The sequence below is a fragment of the Copadichromis virginalis genome, linkage group LG18, assembly GCF_057382275.1.
Source record: "Copadichromis virginalis isolate Kocher_CV1m ecotype Utaka linkage group LG18, C_Virginalis_male_GT1.1, whole genome shotgun sequence".
Lineage (NCBI taxonomy): Eukaryota > Metazoa > Chordata > Actinopteri > Cichliformes > Cichlidae > Copadichromis > Copadichromis virginalis.
In genome coordinates, this window is record NC_140635.1 from 9,416,848 (window position 1) to 9,434,334 (window position 17,487).

The 17,487-nt window shown below is 38.7% G+C and overlaps 1 protein-coding gene across 2 annotated transcripts; it reads right to left on the reverse strand.

The window, feature by feature from the left end:
* Nucleotides 1–1,047: 1,047 nt before the first annotated feature.
* On the reverse strand, nucleotides 1,048–13,778 carry LOC146687258 (acyl-coenzyme A thioesterase 1-like). Of its 2 annotated transcripts, none has more exons than XM_085440082.1 (4): nucleotides 13,377–13,778; nucleotides 4,072–4,548; nucleotides 3,076–3,260; nucleotides 1,048–2,723 (listed from the first exon to the last, which is right to left on the reverse strand). In XM_085440082.1, the coding sequence occupies exons 1-4, from the start codon at nucleotides 13,516–13,518 to the stop codon at nucleotides 2,115–2,117; spliced, it is 1,413 nt and encodes a 470-aa protein (XP_085296208.1). In that variant the 5' UTR covers nucleotides 13,519–13,778; the 3' UTR covers nucleotides 1,048–2,114. The 2 variants fall into 2 exon arrangements, with proteins under 2 accessions (XP_085296208.1, XP_085296209.1); XM_085440083.1 differs by having other exon boundaries at nucleotides 4,072–4,533; nucleotides 13,377–13,775.
* Nucleotides 13,779–17,487: the final 3,709 nt, after the last annotated feature.

A 17,487-nucleotide genomic window follows, 5' to 3' on the forward strand; every position in this document is an offset into this window, starting at 1 on the left:
AACTGAAAACAGTTACTTTCTTATGAAATGAACAAAAATAAAACCCAATGTTGTAACAATTACTGCATGGTATATAAATTAAGATTTTCAAAATAAAACACCAGGCCTCCTAAGTCCTAACTCTGGTTTCACTCATAAAACCTTATACCTTTAAAGTGGAATGGCTTTCACCTTTGAAATGCCCCAGGGTACAACTAAAACAGTTATTGTCAACTTAAACCACATTTGTACTAGTGGGCCCCCACATAGACACACATTTACTTGTCCATATTAAACCTGAAGCATAGGCCCTTTCTCTTGTTTGTACTTGTGTTCTCGTGTACTCGTGATACGTCATCAGTCGGAGACCAAGTACTGTTCCAATTCAAAGTATGCATCAAGCCGAGAACGCGAAAAAGTCCCGGATGTGTTCTCGCTCCGCCTGTTTTATCGATAAATGAACGTTTTCTTTAAATTATTTGAATATATATGAGTGCCTGTGTATAAATACACAAACAATACACATATGCTTTCAATTGTGTAATTTAAGTGATCTAGGTAGCTCTGTTTTGGAAGTTCAGTTAACGCTAGAAATGTGTTTTGGAGTTTCTACGTCCTTTAGAATTTGTACGTGCTTTTTGGAGTTTGTACGGGCTTTATCTCTAGGGGCCACTGTATATATTTATATATAAACATACATAAATAAAACCACTTTTTTTTTTTTTTACATTAGTAATTCCTTTTGTGCATAATTTTATATTGTTGTTAATAATAAATTAATTAAAGCAACAAAACAACCTGAAGAGCCGAAAGAGCCGTCTCTTTTTAGTGAGCCGAGCTGAAAGAGCCGGTTCTCTAAAAAGAGCCGGAATTCCCATCACTAATTCTTAGGACTTAGCTTCTGTGTCAGGTCCCACAGGTTCACCTGAACCTTTACCACTTGTCCCGCCCCAAAGCAGAAAAGAGTGTTTTGGACTGGCTTGTTAGTCTAGCAACCAAAGACAATACAGAGTTGAGATGACTGACATTAGATTGGTAAACAAATAAGGTGAACCTATAAAACAGTCATAAATTCAATTATGTTTAATTCTTGAGTTTAATAAACAGATAATGTCTGTTAGCAGTTAATCTGTCATTACAGTTAAATGCTGAAGCAGGAATACATTTGTTTAACACTCACAAATGTAGGACTTAGTCATTTCTACTTTAATTTCTCCATTTTCTACCTATTAAAGGATGACAAAATCGCATTTGGAGTCTGCTGTAGTTGATAGTGGTGCAAATACTTTCACAACCACAAGTCAAAGGTTTTTACACTTAATTTGTCTTGTTTTTCAATACATCAGTATTTTAAAATACATTGTTATTTATCATAAAAAAGAGCAGCATTGATGAGTAATGTGCTAGTTTTCTGTGGTGCCATTTTCATCCTTGTACTACTGTGGTAGTGAAATATACTTTAGAAATGTGCTATAATAATGCAGTTCTTTAACTTGGAGTTGCTCTTGTATGGTTTAACCTTTTTTTCCTGTGTGTTCGCATTTGTATTGTAACATTTATTCTGTAGCGATATCTCCCAGGTGGCGTCTTTGGTCTCCTTCCTTGCTGTTTTCTGGTAGTGACCTCACCCAGATAGCTGTAGGATGGTCACTCACAAGCTGAACACAAATATTTCTTTTAATCTTTGCTGCCATTGTATTAAACTTGATTTATGAATTTATGTATTCAGTCAACACAAATTCCAAGCAGGTAAAAAGCTTTGGAGCTCAGCAGCAGTCAGAAGAGCTTGATGAGGTGAGGAAGAAGTTACTGCCTCTGTCAGTGCGCCCCAGGGTGGCTGTGGCTACAGTGTAGCTTGCCATCACCAGTGTGTGAATGTGTGTGTGAATGGGCGAATGACTGGATGTATAAAGCGCTTTGGGGTCCTTGGGGACTAGAAAAGCGCTATACAAATACAGGCCATTTACTGTTGTCCTGGAGTAACTGTAACCCACATAATTCCCTGAGGAATTATTAAAGTATTCTGATATTAAAATCAAACATGAAATGCATTCAAAGACAGAACAGAAAATATTCACAAGCAAATAAAATAATATATTCAATAGTTGTTTTTTGTTTTATCTTTCAAATCCTGTTTATAAATTGGCTTTAGCCTGTGCAGCATCACAACTCAGGTGAGTTCTAAAGAACTCCTCTATCTTCTTCCACAGGTGGATCTCTGCTGCTGCGTGGGCCCTGGGCTCCCCTCCCCACACCACTGAGAAGCTAAGCATCCCATTGAAAGAAGAGGAACAGAAGGGTCCATAGGGTGGCTCCAGCAAATGTCCAGCTCCAGGATAAAAAACAGTCTCAAAGTTCTCCTTCCCACGACGCTTCAGTCTCTCCACCATCTGGTCCATGTAGGCCTTGCTGTCCCAGTTGAGGTCATCCTCTGCAGCCACAAAGAGAAACTGGCTCTTGGCTCGTTCAATGGGGACGAGGCTTCCTTTGTTCTTCTCTTCCAGGGGATCTTCAGTAGCATACTTGATAAGGTTTGCTCCAGACTTGGTGGTAATCACCTTGCTGAAGTCAAACATTAAGGGTGAGAGGATCTGCTGTTTCTTGTAGTAGAGGGGAATGCCCGCACTGGCACTGGTGCCATTGATCCAAACTAAGGCCTCCACACCGGGCACGAATGCAGCAAGAGAGAGCGCGATATCTGTTCCCTTTGATCTTGATATTATGCCGACTCCTTTACTGCCCGCCTGTGAAATAACACACAGAGCTCAGAAACCGGCAATTCCAAAGTATTAAAAGTTGTGACCTGCTGGGCATTTAAACTGGAACAGTTTAAAGAAAAAAATGGGTGTTCTGGCACATAACTCGTAACTACACATAACTAGGACTCCCTAAAGCAGTGTCTCACTTTTTGCCAAGCAATTCTTCAAACCTGACTGATTTTTAACCAGTTCACTGCATTTCACAGACTACGCATGCAATCATTCCCCCCCCCAAAAAAAAAACAAAAACATTTGCTTCACATTCGGTCTGAACACACAGTTACATGGGTTCTTGTAAAGTTACGCTGCTAGCTTAAGTGTCACCCACTGGACCCACCTTGGGGTGGTGGCGTAAGAAATCCACGGCTTCTTTAAAGGGGTCCAGATGTATCTCTTTCATATTTTGTCTGTCACTGAACACAGCAATCGTGAGGACCAAAAACCCTTTGTTGGCCAACAAACAGGCTCTTTTCTCAGACATGAAGGTGCCCAGATCCAGCACAGCAGGGAACGGACCTTCTCCTAGAACACAGACAACAAAAGTTTCATGTAAGTAGGTTATAATCATGCATAATGTGCAACTTTAACCTAAAGCCCTACAATAAAAGATCCATATTCAACACTTCATCTATGTTTTCCAGTTTAAATATGAATTAAAATGTTTTTCACTCATGTATCGTGATTTTGGTGTAAGTTTCATCATATAGTTTCATTACAGCCCAATTAGTGCTGTATTTTATGATCTCAGAGGTGTTAAACACATTTTTTTTATATTTAAGGATACTTTTAAATAACTTCCCAAAGTAGTACAATAAGTACTTCTACAAAGGATACAGCTGTGCAAATATGATTACAGCTAATCTGACAAGCCACCCCCTCCTCTGTCCTCCAGATGCATTTTAGGAACTGAGACATCTTTTAAGACATCTGTTATTAATCTCTGTCTCTCTTCCACAACATGTCTTCTATCCTGTCTTCCTTCTCTCACCCCAGATGGCCCCGCCCCTCCCTGAGCCTGGTTCTGCGGGAGGTTTCTTCCTGTTAAAAGGCAGTTTTTCCTTCCCACTGTCGCCAAAGTTCTTGCTCATAGGGGGTCATTTGATTGTTGGGTTATTCTTTGTATGTATTATTGTAGGGTCTGCCTTACAATATAAATACTTTGAGGCGACTGTTGTTGTGATTTGGCGCTATATAAATAAAATTGAATTGAAATTGAATCAAGAAAAGTGATGTACCCTTTGCAGAAAATATACCTTCGCCACCTGTTAAAAAAAAAAAGGGGGCCCACTGTAATGATAGTGAATACTTCTAAGTGGAAAACCACATACAGTACCTGGGGGTGTAAACAAGACTCCTCGTATGTTCCCCTCTTTGACTGGGTCCCGACTGACCCCGTCTCCCATCAAAAACCTCTCGTTTGTCTCTTCTGCCAGTATCCTGCCATCCGCCTCCTGCTCATGCACAGAAAACTTCACCACGTGAGGGTTCAGAGCTTTGTTCTTGAAGAAGTACTTGTGCAAAGTGTCTGCCTTCAGTGACTGCAGCAGACCCATGGGCTGCACTCCAACGTAGCTCCCGTTGAGTGAGGGGTCTCGGTTCAGGTCGACCTCTCCGCCATCATCTGCCCTGTAAGTGGCTGAAGAGCTGAACACCACTTCTCTCTCGTCGGTCGATGTGGCTCTGATTGTGACCACCTGCCTTGACCGCAGCCCGGCCACTTTCAGCTGAACGGGCTCATCAAACAGACACCTGGTGCTCGGCAGCAGCCTCAGCCTGACTTGGGAGGACATCTTTTCTGAAAGATCAAAGACTGAACTCCATGAATGTTCAATATTTGGACAAATGGGTCATTGCAAGGAAAATAAAAAAGAAACATTCTTGGAATGCTTCCCACTCGACACCATCAGAATCAGATCTTTTTTTTTTTTAACTTCAATATATTTGAGGACGCAATGCTACATACTATGTAGATTACTGGAGTTACAGACCAGAAAGTATACAGTGTTAGGTCAAAATGTGGCACTTTTTAATGTCCCAGCATTTTTTAAATCTCACAACTTTTTAACCACATGAAATTTTAAAGGCTGAAAATTACATTTCAGCTTTGTTACAAACAGCAACCTATTTAATTTTAATTCAGCTGTCTACTGGGATATATCAAAATTTTCAGTAGTAAAACTTCATAAATTTAATGCCAATGATGCAGAGAAAAAGAAACAAGCAATAATACACTGGGTATTTTTCCTGCTCTGATCAGTCACTGGAGAAAACTCTCACAGGTGCATTTTGATGACCTTTCACATAGTTACTGGATGTGAAAGGTCATTTTTTCCCTACATTCTAGTGTCCAAAGTAATTTTCTAAAGCAGGGATTCCCAAAGTGTGGGCTGGGGCCCTCTGGTGGGCTGTAAAGATACTGCAGGTGGACCACAGTATTAACAGAAATTCGGTTTGGAATTACTCGGAAGTATGTGTAGTTACATGTTCATACAAGTTAATTTACTTATATAAAAAGTGAATTCGAACTGGTAGTACGAGGTGGTTAGTTTGTGATATTATTCATTACTGTGACCTTAATTTTCTGCTCATGTATTTAAATTTGTATCCCTGTGGCAGGCGGGGTCACACACTGGCCTTAACATTATGCATATGATTGGGTAACAATAGCAAATTATAGCCTGAGTTGTTTATGTTTGTTTTGTTTTCAAGGAAACATATACATTTCTTTTGTATTTTAATTAGAGGGAGGATTTCAGATTGGGTGGGCCCCGCTAGGTTTTCTTTTTTTAAGAGAAAACGGAAGTTGTTGTTGGGGACTGAAAGTTAATGACACACTGAAATCCCTAAAGTTTATGGAATTTTGGTTAATTGTATGGATTAAACAAATGACACTAATGGCTCTTGGCTCTGGAGTAATCGCTGAAATTACTCCAGAGATCTAAAGCGTATCTTATATGAATATTTCCCATAATGCTGAAATGCCAAGTGTATCATATTTAATACATTAGTTTTTATGACTTTTTTGAGACTTCCACATTATTAGTGTGAATTTTCCCCCTGAGAAATCTGAAGAAATTGCACAATAAAATTTCAAGCAATAAATTGCACAAAAATGCCAGCTGAAGTAAAAAAAATAAAAAAATAAATTAAATTAAGACTCATACATGCACATTGATATTTAATTTTTTTTATGGGTCTAAAGTTAAAAAAATACCTGTGTCAAAAAGATGAACCATTTTGTAGTTATTTCATGGTTCAGGCTTTACAGGGTTAAAAACGAGTTCAACTGTTGTTTCATTCTTTTATTCTGAAGCACATTTGAATTCATGGGATTAATTTCTTCTTTTCTTATGTATGTGTACTTTTGATATTTGTTTTGTTTTCTGTTCATTATTAATCATACTGTCTGTGTAAAACACCAGCTTCTAATCTAGGCATGGGGATATCTTTAGAGTCCTGCATATGCAAACCATGCATATGTCACAGAGGGACAACACAACAATAAACAAGGGGAGACTGAGACAACATGAAGACAATATAGATACAGTATAATGAGACGGGGGAAGTTAGCTCAACACAAAACACATTACATATCCATTACCAAAATAAAACAGGAAATGTGACACAACATGAATCCATCCATCTTCTTCTGCTTATGTAATCCAGGGTCACAGCGAGAACATAGATCATTTGACAAAATGAGCTCTTAAGACACCGAGACCATGACAGCTGTATATAGATTCAAGGACTCAAGAGATTTTTCAAATTAGCAAAGAAAAAAAATATATCAACATTTTTCTGGAAATGTATGTTTCCATTAAAATAGTAAATGGCCTGTATTTGTATAGCGCTTTACTAGTCCCTAAGGACCCCAAAGCGCTTTACACAACCAGTCATCCACCCATTCACATTCACACACCGGTAATGGCAAACTACATCGTAGCCACAGCCACCCTGGGGCGCACTTCGTAATCCATTTAAAAATTCATCTTAAGTCACTGTCTGCTTATTCAGAAAAGTCCTGTTTAATTTTTTATAGGAGATGTACTCCAGAGAAGCTCCTCACTGTACAGGTGAGACGCTCGTGACTGACTCGCAACACAAAAGCTGCCAAAATAAGTGAAAAGCAAGGATTCTGGTATCTTACTGCCCCTGAGGATTTTTATCCCTTTCCAAATTTATTTAACAACACAAATTCAAAACAGCTGATTATTCAGCTTCATTATATGACATAAACCCTGTATTCTCTCTCCCCTTGAGCTTTTCTCTCTTAACTGTCACCAGATTTTTGTTATCTTGTCCACACAAACAGTTTTATTTGAATGTAGTTTGCAATTTTTCTTGCACAGAATTTATGCAGATAAAGTTATCACATCATTCCACCAAATGTTACAGTTTATGGCAATAAGACATGGAAGAAAAGCACAAAACTGCATAAAAGGTCAACCTAAACCTCCAGACATTTGAACACTTTTACTAATTTGTAATCCATGATCATTTCTGCACTAACATCTGAATGTGAAATAAAGCTTCACTCTGCTGATCTGTTACTTACAATCATCTAAAAGCCTTTATGTCCCATTAATTTATTTTACTTGTGATGTGACAGATGGACGGTGGGAGTATGTAAATAATCATAACAACAGCAAAAATGTACTGACAAGGTGAAAGTGAGGGTCTAGAATCTAGTTATAGTTCAATCACTATATCAAGCTAAATGAAAAGGCTTTAAGCTGAATTCATACTGATGTAGATGTAAACTTTACATAAACTGATTTTTGTGCTCTGAGGCTGAAAAGTATGCCAAAAACTGCCATTCTTTTAACGGGCACCTGAGGCTATATCCAAAGAAGTGAGTAACTCTCAGCAGTAGGAATACACTTGTTTACAGCTTGGACCAAAGCCGTTTTTTGTATCTATGGCTAATTTTCTACTTGTAACAGCTTCATGCAGGGTGGAATTTTATATAACTTACCCATTTAAATTGTGTGCAAGTGGATGTAGCCACATTTAGTGACAGGTGCGTGGAAACTAGGTCAGTACTGTTTTAGTGGGCCTCACCGAAATTGACCTCTCAGCCACGTAACTGGGTAAGTTTTGTATTATTTAAAAATGCAAATCATCAGCTAGTCCAAGAACTTTGTGCTCCAATTCTAGTGTGTGATGTTCAAGTATTTAGTTTGTTACACCAATATATTGTATTGATATAGTTTGCTTACCAAGCTTGGAAGCATTGGGTGATAACTACATCCTCTTGCTAACGCACTGCTTACACCAGGCTGTTTTTCTGTTTGTTTGTTTTTCATTGTTATTTTTAAGTATGAGTGATAGAGTGAAATAACATGTTTTAATTCAAGTTATGTTCAATATAGGTATTTGTTGTGCCTGAAAATGAATAAATAAATGAAAATGAATGAATGAAATGAAGTTTATTATTTATTACATCAACGCTAAAAAGAGTTTAGTATTGATTGCTTAACTACAAAGGATTGGAAACAAATCTTTCATCCATTCTGTTTGGGAAATCTATCCATTCATTTACTTCCACTTACCTAATTCCGGGTCACAGGGGGCGGGGGGAGCCTATGCCACCTGTCATAGGGAAAGCTGGGTTCCACCATGGACAGGTTGCCAATCTCTCACAGGGCAACACATCCATTCACACTCACATTCACACCTACAGTCAATTTAGCATGACTAATTAACCTAATTGCATGCATGTTTTTGGGCTGTCCAAAGAAGCCAGAAAGGCAAAGAACATGCACACACAAACTGGGTTGAGACTCAGAACCTTGTTGCTTTGATATTCAGTACAAATCACTGGTCCACTCTGCTTGACACTCAGGAAGCTTTAGGTTTTAAATGTGGTGCCTAAAGTTAGATATTTGGGTCACATCATGACTGATCTCTGCAATGATGATGTGCAGCACCACTGCTGCACAGTATATGCACAAGCAAATATGCAAGTCTTTAAATTCTACATGTGTACAGATGATGTTAAAAGCTCCTTTTAGATGGCTTTTTTTATTGTACTCCATCTTAAACCACAATTATGGCACAAAAATAAAAGAAAAAAGCTTTAGGATGTTGCTCAAGCTTGTGCAAGTGCAACACTAAATGTGTATTGTTTTAAGTTTTGATTGAGTAGTGTTAGTTTGTTCTTTTCCTTTGTTTGATGACTTCATTTACTTTTGTTTGAGCAACCAAAAAAAAAGTCAAGTGGATTTCATAATGGTTTTGAACACACTAACAATAAAAAGCCCATTTAAGCCTCTCAGAAAATTCCTAATAGAACATCTCAGCTTTTCATTAGTTATCTATTGTTTTACAGAGTTTTTCAAATCCTGCAGGAGGCATTACTCTCAAAACAGAAATAGTAACACCCATGATGTTAACCTATTGCTCCCTCTTGATGCAGTGTAACCACTGCACTGTTAAGCCAGGGGGCTTTTTTTTTTTTAAATCTACATAAATATACACGGTACGGTATCATATACCAAACATTAAATGTATTTTTTTTCCTAAAAACTATGAAAATACAGATTTCCATGCAGTAGTGTTGCAACACAGAATCTGACATGATGTCTATGCCTATTCAGGCCTCACTGGGAACAATGTAAAGCACAAAATGTGTGGGATAAACATGTAATTGTTATACTTTTACCAGAAACGTGGAAATCTTTGATCATCTGTTTTCAAAAGCAGGCCAACACGTTCGCTGTCTGCATGTTGGCAAGAGCCCGAGGACCACTGCCAAACACAAGGGCCGCAGAGGGATTTGAATAAATGTTTCTACAATCACTGTTTCCTCGTGTCCTTTTTAGATGAATTAAAAGGAGATGATATGGTGGCTCTGCTTGTTTTGGATGCACTGTGCAAGGAATGAGACAAAGACTAAAGAAAAGCGCTCTTGCGTAAATCAAAAGTTGTTTGACTTTGGAGACCAACTTTTTCCTTTGTGTGTTGATAAAATCAAGAACTACACAAAAAGTGTACAAGAACTAAGGAATTTTCTACACCAGTCATTGCAGTTAATCAAATCGCAATCACTATTGCTAGGATTTAGTTTCCCGTGAAAGCTCCAAGAGCAAGGCAGCTCTCAGATTGTGGTTTTTGATTGTTTTGCCAGTTTCATAAAAAAATTATAGTATGAGACATGTGCTACAGATATATATATATATAAAAATTATTTACTGACCTCTTACAGCTACAATCAATAAGATTTATTAATAACATAATGTAGGGTGCGATCGTGGCTCAAGAGTTCGTCTTGTAATCGGAAGGTTGCCGGTTTGAGCCCCGGCTCCGACAGTCTTGGTCGTTGTGTCCTTGGGAAGACACTTCACCCGTTGCCTACTGGTGGTGGTCAGAGGGCCCGGTGGCGCCTGTGTCCGGCAGCCTCGCCTCTGTCAGTGCGCCCCAGGGCAGCTGTGGCTACAATGTAGCTTGCCATCACCAGTGTGTGAATGTGTATGTGAATGGGTGGATGACTGAATGTAGTGTAAAGTGCTTTGGGGTCCATAGGGACTAAGTAAAGCACTATACAAATACAGACCATTTACCATTATGTTTAGAAACAGAGTGGACCTTTCAAATTATTTCACACATTTCCTCTAGGTTCAAATTTGTAGCTCTTTCTCAAAAAATTTGAGTGATTTCATTATTGTAAACCCAGTAAATGTGCTTTTAAAGTGCACAATAAAACACTGGATAATATCTCATTATGGCTTCCAGATGGACTAAATAAATAAAAAGAAGCTTGCAGCTAGCAGCATGAAATAGTGAAGAAAGGGGAGCCGATATCATGTGATGCATTATTGAGCAAAGTGTAAGAATAGTCTAAGAAGAATTTTGGCTTTCAAGTTTTCTTCAACTGACTTTAAAACAGTCTTTGTCTCTGTCCTTTGTTACTAAAGTCCTAAAGATACAACACAGTCTTAAAAATAAATACATCTGCACCACATGGGACAGAGATCTTGGCTCCTCTTGTCAGCAGCCTGCTAAGATAATTACACGGTGCAGACTACATGAACATGGCCTAATAATACACAGTGCAGACATGGCAGGCTTGTAATGTTCACCAGATCAGCAGCTTGGCCCAAAACCATTCTCGTTCTTACTGTTTTTTAATCAGTTGGAAGAAAAAGGTGAACACCTGAAACAGACAGTATTATTTGTAATTGTTACTGTACGGGGGACTTCTTGAAGAAAGAAATCAGCTGCTAATCTGACCGAAAGCTTGTTTGTGTCAATGAAACTTTGAACTTTATAAGCCGATCTTTTAAACTATTCACTGAATTCTCAGCGTCACAAATTACCAACATGATGTTAACAACAATCCAAGGGAGAGCAGCAGCTCCAGTCCTTCATTAAATACCACAAGCGATTAGATGATGAGAGAGAAACTACAGGATAAGGAAACTCCATCCACAGGTGGACCCACAAGGAAGCGTCACAGAAGAATGAAAGGGACAGAAGGACTGAGAGAGAGTGAGTGAGAGGGAAAAAAAACAGGGAAAATCCCAAAAAGTTATTGTTAGAGGCCAAAAACCAGGGGTATTAATATCCAGGTAAAATACCCCAGCTTGCTCCAGATCCTTTAAATCACCTTCAATTAATTCAGTGAGATTTTTTAGGTGTAACTGATTTTGCAGAAATGGAAATGTTTTCCAAATTCAATGTTTTTTAATGTGACATAAACAAAAGTACAAATGTTGGACTAGAGTAGGATTAACCTCTTCAAATCTTATGTTATTTAGTTCCATTTAGTTTGATTAAATCTTCTTTAAATAGCACCAAAACAATACAATTATTCAGCAAAGAATTCAACCCCAGCAGTTTTTATGGGTTGTTTTGAGTTAACTCTAGTATTCAGTGAGGTTTCACGGAGTCCTGAAAACTTCACCCCTGATAAAGTCTTTTGGAGCATCATGACCTGCCTCCTGTCTGTTTTGGCTCCACAATGGGCCACAACAAACAGCTCACCATTAACAACAGCAAGTTAATGTCAAGTGGACATTGGATAGTGTTCAGAACCCAGCCTTAACTTCTCTGATCACCTATTCTGCTTGTCTCTAAAGCCTGTATGTTTTATACCTTGTACTTGTGAAATACTTTTAACATCTCAGTTACAGTTCTGGTATCTGCTGGTATCTGCATGCAGTTTAAATTTGAATGGCTATACACAAATGAATTAATCATCATTTACTCATAAACACAGAAGCATAAAGTCAATCTCAAGTTCCCACAGAACATACATCCCTTAGTGCAGGTATAATGCCTTTCAAAGGCCAGAAGCTGACGTGAGCTCCACTGAGCTGAAATGACAGAAAGGGAGCAGTCAGATACAGAAACACAAAGAACAGGAGAGATAGAGAAGGAGCTTTTCAACAATGCTGCTTAATAAATCAAACAGGCAGATGAAGGTTCTGCAGTCTTCATGAACTCCCTGCACTGTAGCAAGCATGTTATCTCCCATCTCAGAGGTGAAAAATGAGGTTGAGGTAGTTACTAGTACGTCAGGTTTTGTTCCCCGCTTCCCATTTCTTGTTTAAATTCCTCTTCCGCTCTGCCAAAGTTGCTTTGAGGTGATTAGTTTGGTTGAGTTTTATGGTGAGTTATTATATTTTTTCAAGACTTTAGTGTAATGTTGCCCAAAACTCTGTTCACTTAACAGTAATCTCCAACACTCGGTCTTCCTCCCACAGTCCAGCACCATGCAGGTTGGGATAGATGATGCTCTAAATTCGTTGTAGATGTGATTCTGTTTCTTTCTGTGTGGGAGCACTAGCCAGAGCACGACTGTTTATTTAGAGGCTTATACTGCCATCTTGTGGCAGTAGTGAAGACTGTGTGCAGAGAAGACTGTGTGCAGAGAGCCACGACAAACTCGAGCGCTTATCAAAACAGGAAGTTATCACTAATCCCTTCACAATAAGAGCCTGAACTGCAAACAAACGCAGAGCTGCTCGGTACCGATTATAGCCCCCCAACCCCCCTTCCCCTCTCTCTCTTCCTCTCCACTGCATGGCTTTGGAAAATGTGAATGCGTGCACAAAATTCAGACTTTTAATTGTATTTTCTTAAGTTTTAAAGCTTTATCTGCAATCATACTACATCAAAGTAATTAAGTAATAGAAAAACAACTAAATTAAAACTGAACAGTTAAACAAAAAATTCAATGTTTTTCATTGTCTACAGTACCTTAGAAATTTCAGTATGTGTTTTTTTATGTAGAAAAAAGGAAACTGCTTGAAGATAATAATAATAATGATGGATTGGATTTATGTAGCGCTTTTCAAGGCACCCAATGCCACTATTCATTCACTCTCGCATTCTCACTGGTGGAGGCAAGCTACGGTTGTAGCCAGCCACAGCTGCCCTGGGGCAGACTGACAGAAGCGAGGCCGCCTACTGGTGTTGGCCCCTCTGGCCAACACCACAGATACGCTTCCCAACCCCCTGAGCCACGGTCGCCGTAATAACAACCTTTTGTTTAATAAATGCTGAAAAGCCTGGGAAATCGCACATTGACTACAATGAGACTACAATATGACTACAATAAGATTATAACACAGTATCCAACATCAGGATTTAAGGGCAGAACCAGAAATAGAAGAAAATTTTAGAAGTACTTACAAGAAGCATTAACAGAAGCTTGCCGGAAAATAAACAAAAAGTTGTTGGAGAGTCCAGGGCTTTTTCCAGAAACCACGTTAAGAAAAGATGCGGAATTTGTTAATCGTGAGATGAGGGAAATTCCACGTTTTGTGTTATACATAGAGGGCTACCTAAATGGCTGGCAGGTTTTCTTCAACACACCTTAAGTTTTTGTTTGACTCCTCCCCTCATGCTGCATCTGTCTGAAACTGTTCCTCATTTCCACATTTATGTAATCATCAAAGCACATAGTGATTTGAAAATTGCAGCTTTTCTGGTATTAAGAGATGACCACCTTACTACTTAGTAACATATTCAATAGAACATGTTGGATTTGTTGGAGGTAGTTACCAGTATGTCAGGTTTTGTTCCCGGCTTCCTGTTTAATTCGTCTTCTTGCCAAAGTTACTTTGAGGTGACTAGCTTTGTTGAGTTTTATGGTCAGTTATAATATTTTTATATATATATATATTTTTTTTTTTATAAAACAGGCCCTGGGACAAAGGGGGTAAGGTCAAGAACTGGTCCAGGATCACACAACAAACACTCAATAATAGATCACAGATAAAAGACCACCCCCACAGGACTACTGGTAGTGGCCATGTCCTTTCCCCAACATTCATTTCACCTAGTAATAACCTCCAACAGGTGCTCTCCAGGTACTCTATCTTCCTCCCACAGCGAAGCAACATGAAGTTTGGGATAGATGGTGCTCTAAATTGGTTGTAGATGTGATTCTGTGTCTTTTTGTGCTTTAATATCAGGAATTATTTTGTCTAATTAAATATTGACTGGCAGCTTTTCTGGGGTGTACCCTGCCTCTCTCTAAATGTCGGACAGGATAGGCTCCAGCCCCCTTAATTATTGGGTAAGTGTTAAGTGAATTGGATAAGTGGTTAAGAAAAATTTAGGGATATTTTGGCTGGGGATCGTAAGCATATTTATAAACTGAAGGAGTACGTTTAATATTAATAATATAAATGTACTACATTTGACAGATGTACAGATAAGAGCTAGAAGCTCCATTAACAGAAAAAGAATTAACCATGTAATATTTCTTATACCAAACAATATAGTGCCGGGGCTGGATGGCTTCCCGGCTGAGTTCTATAAGCTTTTCTGGGATATGCTCAGCCCAATATATTTAAAATGTATCCAAGGAATAAAACAAACTGGTATTATTCCCTGTGATTTAAACACAGCTGCTATCACAGTTCTTCTTAAACCTTGCAGGGATCCCACTGTCACATGTAGTTATTGATCACTCTCACTAATTAATACAGATATGAAAATTATAACCAAGGCAGTAACAATCAGAATTGAGAAAGTCATCTCATCCATAATTCACCTGGATCAAACTGGTTTTATCAAACACAGACACTCCCCAAACAATACACCTAGACTTTTGGATTTAACGGCTTCAACAGGAAGCCGTTAGGAAAAGCTTTGTAAAGACATTTGTGCAGAGAGCCATGACAGACTGGAGTGCTTACCAAAACAAAAAGTTACCACTGATCCCTTTGGAATAAGAACCTGAGTTGCAAACAAATGCAGAGCTGCTGGATATGTTTTTTTAATAATCTCTCTTTTGAATTTAACCTTTTGGATTTAATGTCAACTTAAATACAGTTTCAGTCAGTGGCAGACCTGTAATATTTGACCTGTACTAAATGAGTATAATAGTATTTGCCAGTGTGGCAAGCACGTCCCATTTTACTTAGAGGTTAACTCTAATGGAGCCAATGTTGCTATGTGAACTTTGCTCCAGATACCATTCCTGCTATCCAGAAAGTACATCATGAAAAGCTATTCGTGTACATGCAGAACACCCAAAACAACGCTTAACAACAGTGCAATCCTCTATGCCAGGGGTCTCAAACTCGCGGCCCGCAGGACGATAGTTTTTGGCCCCCACCTTAATATGAAAATTTAATGTTAGTGCGACCCGCGAGTTTGATAATGTATTTTAATGTATGACGTATGGAGTGTTTCTTTCTTTTCTGTACCTGGCTGGCTTCCTCCTTTGGGCAAACGCGGACATTCGCCCCAGCGCGCTGCGTTCACAACACTTCAAAAAAAGTTTTTTTTTTTTAAGTTGCTGCCCAGCGGGACATTATACGTATATAGATTTATACACACGTCAGTGGGATTTTTAGTTATTTTTTCACAGTTATTTTTATTAATCCCTCGGGTGGGTTCCTCTGGGAAATTCGATTTCCAAAAAAGCACAGCACCGACAGAAGTTACAGAGTTATACACACACACATATATATATAAATACAGAGACAATATAAATAAAATATACGAAGGGGATAAATAGAATAAATAGGAATAAAAATAAAAATACAAGTGAATTGCACATTTCAAGTATTGAGTCTATATCAATCTGTATTACAGATTGATTAATTTTCTTATTAATTCTTAATTTGCTTATTTATTTTTCATATTTTGTGTTAAAAAAAAAAATAAAGAGATTTGCGAAGATTGGAATTTTTTAACCATGCCTTTCTTGTGGAAAACCTAATGCGGCCCAGCCTCACCCAGACTCTGCCTCCAGCGGCCCCCAGCTAAATTGAGTTTGAGACCCCTGTTCTTATGCATTTCTGACTAGAGCTTTTTTCGTGTGTCTGACTCTCTTCTGACTACAAATATGTAGGACTGCTTTCTTTCATTTGCGCAAAATCTCTCAAATTAGAAACATCCTGTTTAAGAGTGATGTTGAAAAACTAGTTTATGCATTATTACTTCTAGGCAGAACTACTGTAATTCATTATTATCAGGCTGTCGTAAAAATTCCCTGAAACACCTTCAGGTGACCCAAAATGCTCCAGTAAGAGTACTGACAGGGAAAGAAGGACCATATTTAAGAAAAAAAAATCCAAAACAAAGAAGTGAGAGTTCAGGAGGCTAGCGGCAGAGACACAGCAGTTAAGAGGGCTGACCAGGAGGCTGGCAAAGAAAGACGGAGCAGATCTGGAGGCCGACCATGACCATAAAGATCCTCGGCTGACAAGACTAGAGACCGTTGTCAGTTTATACGTCAAGGACCTCCTCAATCACACTAACACTTCTTCTGTAGAGGAAATAGAGTCTGGGGATGAGGTATATGAGTCTGGGCACTGAGGCAGTCTTTGGTGGGAGGACCCCTAGGGAGGATTTTTATGAGAATCAGCACCCCCAAGTCTGAGGCCATGTTCCTCAGCTGGAAAAAAGTGGAGCGCCCACTCCGAGTTAGGGATGAGTTGCTGACCCAGGTGAAAGAGTTTATGTATCTCAGGGTCTTGTTCACGTATCATGAGAGAGGGGATTTCTTTTTTGATTCCTTTTGTCTGTACATTCATGTCCTTGGTTTCGGTCATCTCTCCTGATCTTATCATTCTATAGGAATGTATTTAGGTTTAATGAGAGTAAAAGAATATTTAAGCGTTAACATGAAGTGGAAACTTGAACATTTAAGTAGTTGTTCATGCTTTGAAGCAGCTAGAAAGAAGAATTAAACTGTCTAATCCAGGGAATAATTGTATTAAACATAAAAAACCTTTAATTTAAATCCATCCATCTAGAATTTACAAGTTTAAGGCTTGGTAATTTAGTAACATCACGTAAGATCATGAGATGAAATCTATTGGGCCGAGCTAACTGCGGTAACGCGTTGACGCCATGCAGCCCCATGCAGCGGGCGACCCGCATTAACTCGCTAACGGAGATTTGCCGAGTTAATGCGGTTATGGCGTTAACGTGATTTTAACGAGACTAACGCTGACAGCACTAGAAAATCTAGAATAGAAAATGAAATTATCATGGTTTTGGTAAGAGAAATTAAAATTACCAAACTGCATGAAACTGAACATTAAAACAAAACGTTAAAGGGAAATTTTCATTTGTATTTTTTTCTTCCACACAGTCTTTTTGGATAGCAAGGATTGGAGTGTGTCAAGGTTAATATATCACATTTATCTATACCAGAGTTGCAAATGTTTAACCGAAAACCAAAGGCACATTCTGTTCTTCTACAAATCCTTACCATATCCAAATTCAAACGTTTGAACTATCGAGCCAAGCGACCCGCAGAAAATAACTGCTAAAGCAC

What these genes read in the sequence shown, in the direction of transcription:
- LOC146687258 (XM_085440082.1), bottom strand. Translation starts at nt 13,518, where the DNA reads ATGTATAACACAAAACGTGGAATTTCCCTCATCTCACGATTAACAAAT. An exon ending in AGCTTCTGTTAATGCTTCTT is followed by an intron (nt 4,549 to 13,376) that starts GTAAGTACTTCT and finishes CATGGAGTTCAG; the next exon opens with TCTTTGATCTTTCAGAAAAG. An exon ending in AGTCTTGTTTACACCCCCAG is followed by an intron (nt 3,261 to 4,071) that starts GTACTGTATGTG and finishes TCTGTGTTCTAG; the next exon opens with GAGAAGGTCCGTTCCCTGCT.